The sequence below is a fragment of the Sphaeramia orbicularis genome, chromosome 20 (assembly GCF_902148855.1).
Source record: "Sphaeramia orbicularis chromosome 20, fSphaOr1.1, whole genome shotgun sequence".
In the NCBI taxonomy this organism is placed as follows: Eukaryota; Metazoa; Chordata; class Actinopteri; order Kurtiformes; family Apogonidae; genus Sphaeramia; species Sphaeramia orbicularis.
In genome coordinates this window covers 4,586,953-4,600,566 of record NC_043976.1, presented here as the reverse complement: position 1 = coordinate 4,600,566, position 13,614 = coordinate 4,586,953, and the positions used below count along the sequence as shown (strand labels likewise).

Below are 13,614 nucleotides of genomic sequence, written 5' to 3'. Positions count from 1 at the left end.
GCCGGCAATGCGAACCAGGCTAGTTTTGTTTAATATAAAATCAGAATTATTGAATTGAAAGTAGGTCTGAAGTTGAGCTATATGATAGTCTGGTGAGGTATATTACTAATGTAATGTTTATGCTTCAACTCTGTCAGAATGCCCTTTATTTTGGCTGAAGCACCTGCCCCCTAAAATGTATGTGCACATGCCTGCCTTGTAAGATTTCTTTCAGTACGTATGTGATGATAAACTGAGACTTCCTGTTATAGTCTTCCGCTCAAGTTTGACAACCTCACTTCTCATTTCTACAACTTTATATATATATATATATATATATATATATATATATATATATATATATATATATATATATATATATATATATATATATATATAGATAGATAGATAGATAGATAGATAGATAGATAGATAGATAGATATAAAAGAACAAAATAAATCAGATTAAGAGGTATATGGAGTATTGGGGAGAAATTCAGATGTGTTAATCTGATTTCTTATTATCAGATAAAAGCTGTTTTCTGATGAAGTATATCACATTATCAGTGATGTGCAGTGAGGTTCATTCCTGGTGAGGCACTGACTCTTGAGTCAGATCTACAAATATATAAGCTTATTCTCCATTTGATTGGCAACAGTTAACAGGTTGTTTCATATCTCATGTCAGCATTCTTTATACATGCATATTTCATTTAATGTCAAAATTAAATTTTCAATCAAATTGTGTTGGGCATGTAATCTTCCATTTTGAGATTAACGTAGGGTAAGAAGAAAAAATAAACACATCACTACACTTGACTTGTTAATTGTAACCATTAGGCCTTTAACGGTACACAAAATTTTCAGTTCAGTATGTTTTCGGTTTTGATAGCCATGTTTTCTTTGTTTTTTTTTTTCCAGTTCGGTTCAGGAAGAAAGACAACCCCTCAAAATGTCTTTACTGCATTTATAATGAATTTTTGAACATTTTCCCCAAATTTTTGCAGACAATATAATATAGAAAAACAGCAGTAATATAATTCTGCTGCTATAAATCAAATAGAAAATAAAATAAGTAAAATATTACTGTAATGCATTTTAATGTATAATGCATTTTAAACATTAGTATTGCACTTTTCCCTGAAAGGTAGTTTTGAACAAACAACAAAAATCAAATCACAGTACTGTCAGTTCACATTCTGCATAAAAATAACAGCAAAATTCCGCATGAAGTGCAATATTAAGATGAGGACAAACTCGTATACTCTTTTAACAAACTGAAGAGCAATATGGACAACAAAATTAACCTAATTATTTATTTTAGGACAGCTAACAAACTGTTCAGGCCACCTTGTGTATTTGTGTCTGTGTGTGCAGGGTGTGATTTGTTAAAAACACAGAGGTAGGGTTTTTTTTTTTTTTTTTGGTCGTAGCGGGGGGATGCATTAATATACATGGGGTGCGGTCCATAACTAACACTGGAATGAAGTGAAACTTTACATACTTTCAATGTCCAACTCCCGAGTTCTATTCCTCTATTATACAGCATGTGTGTGTGCGAAAGAGAGACAGACAGACAGACAGACAGACAGAGTAAATGTAAATGTTTGAGAACTACCGGACATAGGCGGTTGTCGTCCACCTGAAACTGAAGTGATCCAAACAGGACTGTAATGATGGTGGAGGGTCTTCTGCCTCTTCCTTTCAGGTCGACATCATATTTGTTTTTGGGTTTTTTTTTGTTTTTTTTTTACCTTATATCAGCTGCTATTTCGTATTTCAGGTATGTATGTCAATATGTCCGTGTGGAAATTGCGTGAATTTAAAGTTCCGCATCAACCGACCTCTTTAATTACTTTTTCTTTTTCTCAACATACTGTGCCGTTTTGGTGCAGCTATGTACCAAACTGAACAGGTGCGTACTGAAACGGTTCGGTTTGGTATGTGTATCATTACGGGCCTAGTAACTATACAATAAGATTGTAGCTAGCTCAGTATCAAGAAGAACCTGTGAGCCCATGAGCGCTGTCTGCCATGAGGCAGTTTGCAATTGATATGCTACACTGAACAAGTTACACACATACATTTTATATATTATCCAGACTATGGAAAGTCAGAGCATATAATCAAAGTGTTTAAAATCATTTTATTGGCGAAATACAGAGAGACAGCAACACACCCTGATTGCGTGGGATGCCAAAACAGTTTGTGAGGGATTACGCGATCCAAGGTGAGGCTCAGCTCGCTGCTGCTGCACCATACCTCTCTTGCCAGTGTTTGAATGAGGAATGCAGAAATGTCGCCATTTTGATTTGAAAAATAATCCAAATTATTGGAATCACATGGAAATAAAATTTATAGTACAGATCAGCAAATATCAACCTTTATTTTACGAATGTTTGTTTTTTTTCTTTTCATGATGACAGGTGAGGCTCTTCTTCCCCTGCCTCCCCATCACTGTGCATTATGCTATTTATAGGATCACTTGAATAATCTGAGAACTCCAGCAATCAGATAGTGAGCAGATTTTTACAGTGCATTGTAACAGACGCACTTTAATGCCTAAAAAAACATGTTTTTGGCCAAAAAGTCATGTGATAGTCATCACAAAATTTTACACAAATAGTTCTGAAAGGAAATTTTGATGTTATGCTTTTAGTTGTGTGACATTACCTTTGCTGCTGTCTTGTTTCTCGTCTTGTTACTTCTGCAGCTCTGCAGTGTGAGAATGGGCTGGTGTATGATCCCTGTGGTCCAGCATGTTCTCCTTCCTGTCCCACTGTCCAACAGAGTCCACATTCCCAGTGTGATGCCCCTTTCTGTGTGGAAGGCTGCTTCTGCCCAGCTGGCACAGTTCGACATGGTATCACATGCTAGTCCTATCGTTCTGTGTTAAGTTTTGAAGAAAAGTTTTTCATACCAGTGGTTGCATTACCCTGGCATTTATAGCAAACCAGATTCTAACCAAGAACCTTTTGCTGGGTGTAAGATTAACCCATAAAGACCCAAACAGCCACTGGCGGCCAAAAGCATCTACTCATCTACAATGTTTAATAACTGTTGAACCACTAATCCTACTAAAACATATAAATAATTGGTGTAAAATGCACAATGTCATCTATTCACAGTCATATATGACCCATTTGGACATTCAGAGGCTCTGTAGTGAACGTGGAAACACTGTCATCTTCTACAACATTGATCCACCAGTAAAATCCACTGAGTTTGATCAATCATAGTAGATGGACATACTGGGTTTAAGTTCACTTATTGATATTTTTGCTGAAAAAGTAATTTTTTCTTCAGTTTTCTCTGTTTTTGATATTATAACACTCAACTTTAATTTGAGATTTAATGAACCTATACATGATCAGTGAATTAAATATAGGGAAATTTAGGATTTACACTGAAAAAATGCAAAATACAGAGGATAATGGAAAGGTTAAATAGAGAGAAAAAAGAATTGGGAAGTACAACAGAAGTAGCACTGGGTCTTTAGGGGTTAAGAAACATTTCTCAAGTTCATTACAAGACTCACATATAAGAATACATATTCATGAATCTCAGAGCAGAGGAGAACCCCTAAGACGCTGTTCTTTGGGTAACCTTTTGACAGATTTTCTTCTGTTGAAAGTTCATAAGCATTGTGCATTGAGTTTCGGTACCACAACTGAGCAGTACAACTACATTTGCCAATAATTCCATGGATCATGGTTTAAAATTATATTTTAAAATGCTATTTTTTTCCCAAAATGTTTTGTCTTACAAATAGCAGAAAATTAAGTTCAATGCATAAAATGAGCAAGATGTTATCTTTTTTGCAGGTGACAGCTGTGTAGTTTCCACACAGTGTCCATGTGAATGGGAAGGCTCCATGTTTCCACCTGGATCAATCATCACTCAGCACTGCCAGAACTGGTCAGCCAATGTTCTCACTAGACTCTCTGTTTCTACTTCATCCTATAGCAGTTAAACTCAGTGAGTCTCTTTGTGTTCAGTTCTTGTGAGGATGGCTTGTGGCAGTGTGAGGGAGTGCCTTGCCCTCCTCCTCCTGCTCCCTGTCTGGAATCTGAGTTTACCTGTGCCAGTGCCCGCTGCATCCCCTCTGAGTGGGTCTGTGACAATGAGGATGACTGTGGAGATGGTTCTGATGAGATATGCCACTCCACCTGCTCTACAAACCAGTTCCGCTGTACCAGCACTCCAAGGTAAGTTTTTAATTCTTTCAAACTTGAAACCAAGTGAAAAATTAAGATTAAAAATTAAGGACCTACCAATGAGTCTCCACATTTCACAAAAGTGATGCCCTAAGCTAGACTCAAAAGGTCAAACTTGGCCTTATAAGCAATGCAAAAGAGAAAGAGTTTACATGTTGATGTTAGCATTAAAATTTCTTAAGTGAATTAAGTTAATCCATCCTGATCCTTCAGTGGACCATGTTTGGACCTGGCTCTGTACTGCAATGGCCACCCAGACTGTGCTGACCAATCAGATGAGGAATTCTGTGGACCTGGCACTCCAATGCCTCTGTGTCCACCGGGGGATTTTCAGTGTGCAAATGGAAAATGTCTGCAGGCTAGTCGTGTTTGTGATGGACGGCTGGATTGTGGCTTTGCTGATGGATCAGATGAGCTGGGTAAATTCATCACATTCTATTTCCAGCAGTAAACTGGACAAGGAAAGAGTATTTCATATTCTATCAATTGTCACATCTTGTTTTCTGTTTTGTAAAATGTTTGATGACCTCTTCTTGTAACTCAGACTGTGGAGTGGTGTGTGATGAAGGGCAGTTCCTGTGTGCTGGAGGACACTGTATTCTGTACCTGCACCGTTGTGATGGACATGATGACTGTGGGGACCTTAGCGATGAACAGGGGTGTGTTTGAACTCTTTTAGAGATTTGCCAGTTTACTGAGTTTTGAACTGAAAATTTTATTAAACAGTCAGCAGTCAACATGTAGGGGAAAAGATACTAATTCAGTGAAAACTGCTAATACAAACTGGCCCATGTCTGTTCACAACGTAGGGATTGCACTATCTGACAATTTTCTCAAAAGCACACATACGGTCATGAGAAAATATCAGGACACCTCATTAAATATTCAGTTCTTCATAAAGAAATGTTCACATATTGATATCCGATCTTGTTATTATTTATCTCTGGAGTAGAAAGTAATTTAATTGCAAGTAAACAACAAACATTTACATTGTGTTACTCATTAAGCAAAAGGTATCAACAAAAATGCATATTCTAATTGAGGAAAAAGTTGGGATACCCTACCCCCTAATAGACAGTGTTACTCCCTTTGAGTATAACTTCAGTGAGATGCCTTTTGTAGCCATCTACCAGTCTCTGACATCAATCTGAGGAAAGTTTATCCCATTCCTCAACACAGTGTTCTTCCAGCTCCAAGATGTTTGAGGGTTTTTTTGCATCTACATCCTATTTCAAGTCACTCCATACAATTTTAATAAGATTAAAATTTGGGTTTGGACTTGGCCATTCGAGGACTCTCCATTTCTTAGTTTTCAGTCAGTCTTTGGTGGATTTACTGGTATGTTTTGGGCCATTATTATGTTGCGGGGTCCAGTTCCACTTTAGCTTCAATATTTTTACTGATGGTCCCACAAGATCATCAAATACCCTCTGATACATGATAGAATTGCATCAAAGCATTCCCAAATCATGACGCTTCCACCTCTACAGTTGGTGTGAGGTTCTTTTTCCTGGAATGCTGTATTTGGTTTACACCAAACACATGTTCTGTTCTTGTGACCAAATAACTGAATGTTAGACTTATCTATCCAAACAACATTATTCCAGAAGATCTGGTCTTTGTCTATGTTCTCTTTGGCAAAATTCAATCAGTCAGGTTTTCCTTCCTTCCTCAAGGTTTCCTCCTTGCACACCACCCACGAATGTTAAATTTGTGTAGTATATTTGTGATTGTAGAGGCATACACTTTCACATCAACAGTAGCAAGGGCCTGATACAGGTCCTGTGATGACCTATTAGGGTTGTTGGTGACGACTTTTAACATCTTACAGTCTGCCCTCGGGATGAACTTGTTTGTACGTCCAGACCTGGGCACGTTGGCAGTTGTTTTCAATGTTCTCTGCTTGTAGACTATTTTCAGGACAGTGGAATGGCAGATTTCAAATTCTTTTGAGATCTTTTTAAATCCTTTACCAGACTCATAAGCAACTATTTTGGTGTCACCATGATGTTCACTGTCACTTCAACAATCAGGAGCACACCAGACTAAATACGTGAGGGTTAAATAGGACAAGCCTCTTCCTAAATGCTGGGCAACATTGGTCTGATCATGTGCATCTGATGTGATACACCTATGTGTGATTTTAGCCATTTTAACTGAGAATAAATGTGGAAATGTTATTCCTCAACAGAAATTGCATTTTCTAAAAATTACATTTTACCAAAGGTGTTAAAAATATTTTCTTCAGTTTTTATTGTTTAGTCACAGTACTTGAATCTCCCAATATTGCCAATATTTATATTAAAATCCATATGTCTAAATATGTTAAAAACAAACAAGCAAATAAAAAACAGCCTTTCATAGAGTGTCTTAATTTTTTTCATATGACTGCATACTTAGTGATAAAGGCTGATTGATCTGCTTTTTGCCTCATGAAATTCTCCATCATTTGTTTGGTTTCTAGCTGTGTGTGTTCTTCAGGGGAATTTCAGTGTCCTGGGGACCAATGTGTCCCTGCAGCTAGAGTATGTGATGGACACAGAGACTGCCCTTCTGGAACAGATGAAGCTGTCTGTCCAAGTAAAGGTATGTACAGAATGAAACTTCCTTGAGAGTTTCACTTCATTAGAAATTGTAATTAAGAGGTTATTTTTTCAATTACTTTTAATTAAATAGTTAATATTAAATAGAGCTTGCTAAAAGCTACACCACAGTATGTGATTTGTAAGGAATCTATTAACATGTATCATGTGTGTGTTTGTAGCAGTGACCTGTGCTGCTGATCAGTTTGCCTGTAATAATGGTAAATGTGTTACTGCAACAAAGCTGTGTGATGGAACAACAGACTGTCCAGGAGGGGAGGATGAGAAAAGAATCAACTGTCACACTATTATAAGACCGTCACTACCAACAGTCACCCCTACTGTGCCTTCTCCAGGTAAATACAGCCACAATACTTTGAAAGTAGTTCATTACATATTATTCAATTAATAAGGTGTTAATAGGTCACAAGAATTTTAATAAAAGCTTCATAAACATGTTTATTGCCAGTTATTTAATGTTTTTTAGGTTCCTCACTTAAAACTGTATTTAAGTAAGTTTTTAAGGACATTGACAGCATATAATGCTCATTCAAGATGGAGGAGCTGCAGGAAAGTCCATTAAGTGTCAATAAGTGCACTATATAGAACAGGTAGCTACAAAAATCCATCCGTCCGTCCGTCCATCCAACCATCCAACCAACCATCCAACCATCTATCCATCCTTCTTCTACCGCTTATCCGCGGCCGGGTTGCGGAGGCAACAGTCTAAGCAGGGATACCCAGACTTCCCTCTCCCCAGACACCACCTCTAGCTCTTCTTGGGGGATCCTGAGGTGTTCCCAGGCCAGCCGAGAGACATAGTCTCTCCAGCGTGCTCTAGGTCTTCCCCGAGGCCTCCTCCTGGCAGGACATACTAGATAAATCCTTATCAGTTAACAACTGACAGCAACAGTTTTCTGTTAATAAGGGAATGATAATCTACTAATAAATGGACAATGTAATTTGTATTAATCTTAATATAGCACCAAAAGTTGTTAAAAGCTAAACAATGACATAATACATGTTATGAAAGTAAATGTCCATGTAGTTCTAATACTAATAGTCACCCAGAGGTAAATTAAGGTATTCTTAATCAGTGTGAAACAGTCTAGAAACTGTTAACCAATGTCTTATAAATGCTTATTTCAGTCTAACAAACATGTTTATGATGCTATTGAAGCTGTGTTTCAGTTCCATGCAGCTAAACTGTGGATCAGTCTTCCTGATGACGTGTGACTGGCCTCTACTTTGACAATATTTAAGTCCAGACTGAAAACGGCTCTGTTCAACTGTGCATATAACAACTGAAAGGGTTCTATCTGCACTCTTCTCTTTTACTTTATTTAATTGATTATTATTTATGTTTTATTGATTATGTTTTAATTGTAATTGTGTGTTTTTAACTTGTCTCTTTTCCATTTTTGTAAAGCACTGTGAATTGCCCTGTGTATGAATTGTGCTATACAAATAAATTTGCCTTGCCTTGCCTATTGTTCACACTTGTATAGTCGTATCTGTTCAGTAGAAGATAATATTTCCATTGTTCTGTGATTTCCTTCCTTTTTTCTTTTTTGTAGCTTGTCGTCACTATGAGTTTGCATGTGCCACCAGTGGCCAGTGTGTGTCTCAGGCCTGGCGTTGTGACGGGGAGACGGACTGTATGGATGGAAGTGATGAACAGCAGTGTACTGCCCCCTGTGGCCCTGGACAGGTGGCCTGTCTCAGTGGAGACCAGTGTGTGTTCTATCAGCAGCTCTGTGATGGAACCCCAGACTGCAGAGACACCTCAGATGAAAGCATAGACAATTGTGGTTAGTTTCTTGATCTCACAGTGTTGATGATTTGGTTGTAGGTGCTTGTGGGTACTGACATGGGCATCTGTATCCTAGGCTCTATACAGATACCCCCCTGTCCAGGCAACTTCCCATGTGACAACCGCACTTGTGTGAACATGTCCCAAGTGTGCAACGGCATCCCAGACTGTCCACGGGGTGAAGATGAGTTGGTGTGTGGTGAGTTCTCATATGATAAGAACAATGTGAGAGGTGAGGATGAGAAGAAATGGATTCATAAGGCTAAGAAAATAGGATTTACAGACATGACAGAAAAAAGGAAACATAATAGCAGACTCCCATATGTCTAAATGTAAATGTAGAAGAACTGATTTTTTGTCTTTGGCTGCAGATAGAACTGTCTCACCTGTACCCCCTGGAAGAAAGAACGTCACTGTTACCTGTCCTGAATTCACCTGTATGGAAGGATCCTGTGTCCCCTTCAGCACAGTATGTTATTCTGACATATTAATACATAGACACTGTAATTACATTTGTCAAGATAAGGAGCACACAACTGTTGGTAATACCTTTAAAGGGTTCACAACTAACATGTAACAGTATTGACTGTATGAAAAACAGCTGCAAATTTTTAGATTTAATAAAAATCATTACATCTGGAGAAAAGGAAAGACCTATTTTCCACTTTGTTACAATCTTTTTTTAAGGGAGTAAAAATGTGCTTGTTCTTCTCCATCGTATGTTTTACCCACTCAGTTGACTATTTCTCAGGTTTGTAACGGTGTTGCAGATTGCCCAGACTCTTCAATATCACCACTTGGGGGTCCCACTGATGAGCAGGGCTGCAGGAAGTGGGGCTCCTGGGGTCCCTGGAGCTCCTGCAGTGCTTCCTGTGGCACAGGCTCAATGAACCGCCAAAGATCTTGTCCTTCAGGAGATCTACTTCACCATTGTCGAGGTCAGGACATCCAGAGACAGCAGTGTTTCAAAGTCACCTGCCCAGGTAAACATGGTGTCGACAGACACCTACTTTAGGGTTAATGTTAGAATGTGTGAATACTACAAAAAAAAATGTAATTTTAAAAGAAGAATAACTGAGAGAGATGTGTCATATGAAGAGTGCAGAAGTAGTCTGAAGAATACCATTCAGTAATGGGTCTACTCAGGCCATTGTTGTGTGAAGTGTTGTGAATGTGATGACCATCTTTTGTCTCCAGTGGATGGGCAATGGCTGCCATGGGTGAGCTGGTCCAACTGTTCCAGTGGCTGTGGTGAAGTGCAGGTCAGACACAGGGGGTGCAGCCCACCTCGCTATGGAGGCAGAGACTGTTCTCAGCTTCCTGAATCGCCCAATGTTGCCATGGAAATTAGTAAGTACAATTTGCTAAATTGGATGTGGGGGTCGAAAAAAAATATTCATGCAACATACATATATTTCTCTATTTGTGATGGGCTGAAATCACAGATGTCTAGGATCTTGAAAAGACATATTTATCAGGCATTTATATGTTGTATTCATATTTTTTTTCAGTGTAGTACTGAGCATTAGTGTTATTTTTGGCTACTTTTCAATACAGTAAACATATTTAATCCTTAAAGTCCCAAACAGCAAATGGCAACCCAAATTATCTACTGATCTAAAATGTTTAATAACTTTTGAACCACTAAACCTATTAATATGTTGAAATAATTCTTGTAAAATGCAGCTTGTCATCTTTTCATGGTCATCAGATATGACCCATTAAGTTCAGAGGCTCCATAGTAAACGTGGAAACACAGTCATCTTCTACAACATTGATTCACCAGTGAAACCCATGGAGTTTAATCAATGACAGTGGATGGAGGCTCTTGGTTTTATGTTCAGCTATTGATATCTTCGTTGAAAAAGTCTCTTTCTTCAGTTTTCTTTTTTTTTCATATAATAACCCTCAACTTAATCTGAACTTTTGAATTGGATATAAGAAAACTTTCATTGAAAAATGAACAAAAATGAACAAATTAAAACATTGTTTCCTCTGCGTCTCTAAGGTGGCTGTTCAATAGTGGCTGCTGTTTGTATATAAATGGAGTTAATGAAATATAAATAAGATGGAAGAAGACTGTAATGGCTTTAGTACAAACACAGAATCCAAATGCAGAACTTACACACCAAGAGTAGGATTCAAAATATTTATTAATCACACACACGTGAAAAAATATTATTAGTGACAGAATCTTGAGGATAATGGTAGGTGATATCCTCCTCTGATTTGTCCTCCGGATCGAGGGTGACAGCCCGTCTCCCCGAGCGGAGTTAGGGGTTTCTTTCCCGACTAGGGAAAAGCAAAGGGAGGTCAGGGACGGAAACAGGTCATGCACAGGCAGGCAATCGATCGGGCAACAGGACATTAGGACAAGGCAAAACTCACGTACCGGTAGTCAGGGCGAGAAGGTCAAAACCAGGTATCAGATGAGGCAGACAAAAACCAGACAGGGAGCAGGCAGAAGACGAGAAAACCGAGGAATCCAAAACAGGTCAAAAACAGGCAGGCAAACGAACAAACGAGGTCAAAACGCTGGTAAGAACTGCTAGAGTTACAAACTGGCGTCTGACAGGGGGAAGAGACAGGGTTTAAATACACAAAAGGGAGGGAAGACAACTAGACACAGGTGGAGCAAATCAGGGCGGAGACAGGTAATCAGGACAGAGGTCAGGATGAACGGGGAACAGGAAGTAAAGACGACAGACAAGACACATGAGGGAAAACTTAACAAAATAAAACAGGAAGTGACAAACAAAAACACAAAGGACAGACAAAACCAGACTAGCGTCTGGCAGCAGGTGTGACAAAGACCAGATCAGAATTATGAACTTTGGCCATCTTTCTTTCTACTCTGAATTGTCCCTTTCCTCTCTCTCTTATTGTTACCTACCTGCTCAAGAGCCGTGTCCCGATGATGGATGTGTCAACATTAGCTGTCCCACCGGCCTAGTGAGACACAGCTGTGCTCTCTGCCCACTGTCCTGTGCCCACATCAGCAGTGGGGCAACCTGTGATCCAACAGCACCCTGCTTCTCAGGTCAGTTATTTGGGGCTATTCACTGGGGTCTGTATCTGGGACAGTTTACACTGTACCTCGAATTATTGCCTCCTGTAATTTCCTTCATGACACTAAATGACACCCTCTCCAATTGAAGGTTGCTGGTGTCCAGAGGGTCAAGTCATGAGCCACATGAAGCAGTGTGTATCACCAAAAGAGTGTGCATGTGAGGTGGCAGGTGTGCGATATTGGCCAGGCCAGCAGATAAAGATTGACTGTGATATTTGTGTTTGTGATGGAGGAAGGCCTCAGAGATGCCAACCCAATCCAGACTGCTCAGGTAAATCTGTTGAAGAATTGAACTAGGATTTGCTTAATATCTTCCTCGCCATTATTAAAATCAGATAAGGTCAGCATTTTTAGTGATTATTCCCTTTTTTTAAGACTATCAAATATACTAATCTAAAAATGTGCTCCTTTGGCTGAGGTTCTTTTTAGGTACATTTCCTCTAGCTAATTTGTGTGTAAAAATGTGTGCTGGACAGTTGGAGCAGATGTACGTAGGTACAAATTAACTTTTTACTCCCCACAAGGAATTGTATTTGTCCATCAGCTGAAGAAAAGAAAGAAATAACAAACAAAAACTATCAAAAAGATAATTATTTACAGAATATTCAGTCTTCTATTGACTTAAATGTTGTACAATTTGATGGTATTGCAGATGAAGCCTCTTCTGTAGTGTTAAGTTATGCATTGTAGTGAGGAAAGTCATCCACTGCAGCTGCTTTTCTGGTTGTTTAGAAGGACCAGTCACTATCAAGAATCACTCAGATGTATGCGTGGAAATCCAGGGGGCTTGGACTCTAACACATTATCACTTACTGTATCTCTAGATTCTTGATCCAAATTGTTACAAAAGCAGCACAACACCCTCTGTAACTTTGTGATTTTGGCTTTGTTTGACATATTCAAGTTTTGCACATACATCACATGATCACGTGGTTTTCTGTTTACGATGCCATATTGGTAGGCAAGCTTTCCTTGGATCTTACAATTGCCCATTGTTGGTGATATTTATCTTTCTCCTGTGTAGATCTACAATAACATAAAGCTTTAAGCAGTGTGATCATGGTAACCACATGTGTGGTTGGTTGCAATAGATGAGTTTCATGTGATGTATGCATACATTAAGTCTTGGAGGCAGAAGTCACACTGAGTTCGTAGCGTGTTAAACGATGGACCTGCTAAACTCCTGTGTGCCGTTTATAACTTAGCTTTCACCAAGTATAAGTTAGGCAGAAAGACCGCTCGGTTCTATTGGTGTCAGCGGTGGTTCTGTTCTGCCGACCGCTGTTTATAGTTATTACCGTGGTTAGCATAGTTCCTCAGTATAGTTAGCCTGCGTGCCTGTTGTGCTTAGTGGCGTGGAAAAAAAGAATAGTCATCATTTGGTATGGTGATGAAGACCCCTTTAAACCTACCAGGAGGGCTTCCCCTGGACTATCACCCTATAGAGACAGAGTGATTGTGGATCTGCCTGCTCCCTTTGCCGACAATGGCAGCCAGAGTTTCCTCAGCTGGGTGAGGCAGCTGGAAGTGGCAGTCGGAGCTACGGAGGGCGACACCGGTGAGTTCAGCGGGGAGCTGGTGAGAGTACTCCCCACCTGTCTGTGACAGTCTGCTTTTGTACTATGGGACAGCCTTCCTGATGCGGTCAAGGCAAATTATGCAGCCGTGAAAGAGAAGATGGGATCGGCTTTTGGACAGAGACAGTTAATGGATCATTTTAGAGCTAACGTATCGGCTCGTTCACGAGTTCTGGGTGAGAGCCTGGAGGTGTATGTGGCTGATGTGAGCCAGCTGGTAGCTGGTACTTGTGTTTTTGCCTCCGAGTTGCATGCGCATCACTGTTGTTAGTAAACAGTGAAACTCATCTATGGTGCCTTTATCACAAGCAGATGTACTCGCAAATAACAAAACATGCAAACACGAGTCCGAAGAAAAACACGATATAAAGCAACA

General features: G+C 39.4%; 1 protein-coding gene across 1 annotated transcript in view; it reads left to right on the top strand.

Moving 5' to 3' along the window:
• The window catches only part of LOC115411693 (SCO-spondin-like), a 204,861-nt gene that overhangs the window by 32,666 nt on the left and 158,581 nt on the right, over positions 1–13,614 (top strand). The window contains 14 exon segments of the mRNA XM_030123908.1: positions 2,693–2,842; positions 3,804–3,897; positions 3,978–4,187; positions 4,410–4,615; positions 4,741–4,855; positions 6,661–6,782; positions 6,964–7,134; positions 8,356–8,589; positions 8,668–8,790; positions 8,963–9,060; positions 9,343–9,574; positions 9,789–9,941; positions 11,494–11,631; positions 11,750–11,932. Coding sequence (XP_029979768.1) covers positions 2,693–2,842; positions 3,804–3,897; positions 3,978–4,187; positions 4,410–4,615; positions 4,741–4,855; positions 6,661–6,782; positions 6,964–7,134; positions 8,356–8,589; positions 8,668–8,790; positions 8,963–9,060; positions 9,343–9,574; positions 9,789–9,941; positions 11,494–11,631; positions 11,750–11,932 — 2,229 coding nt within the window.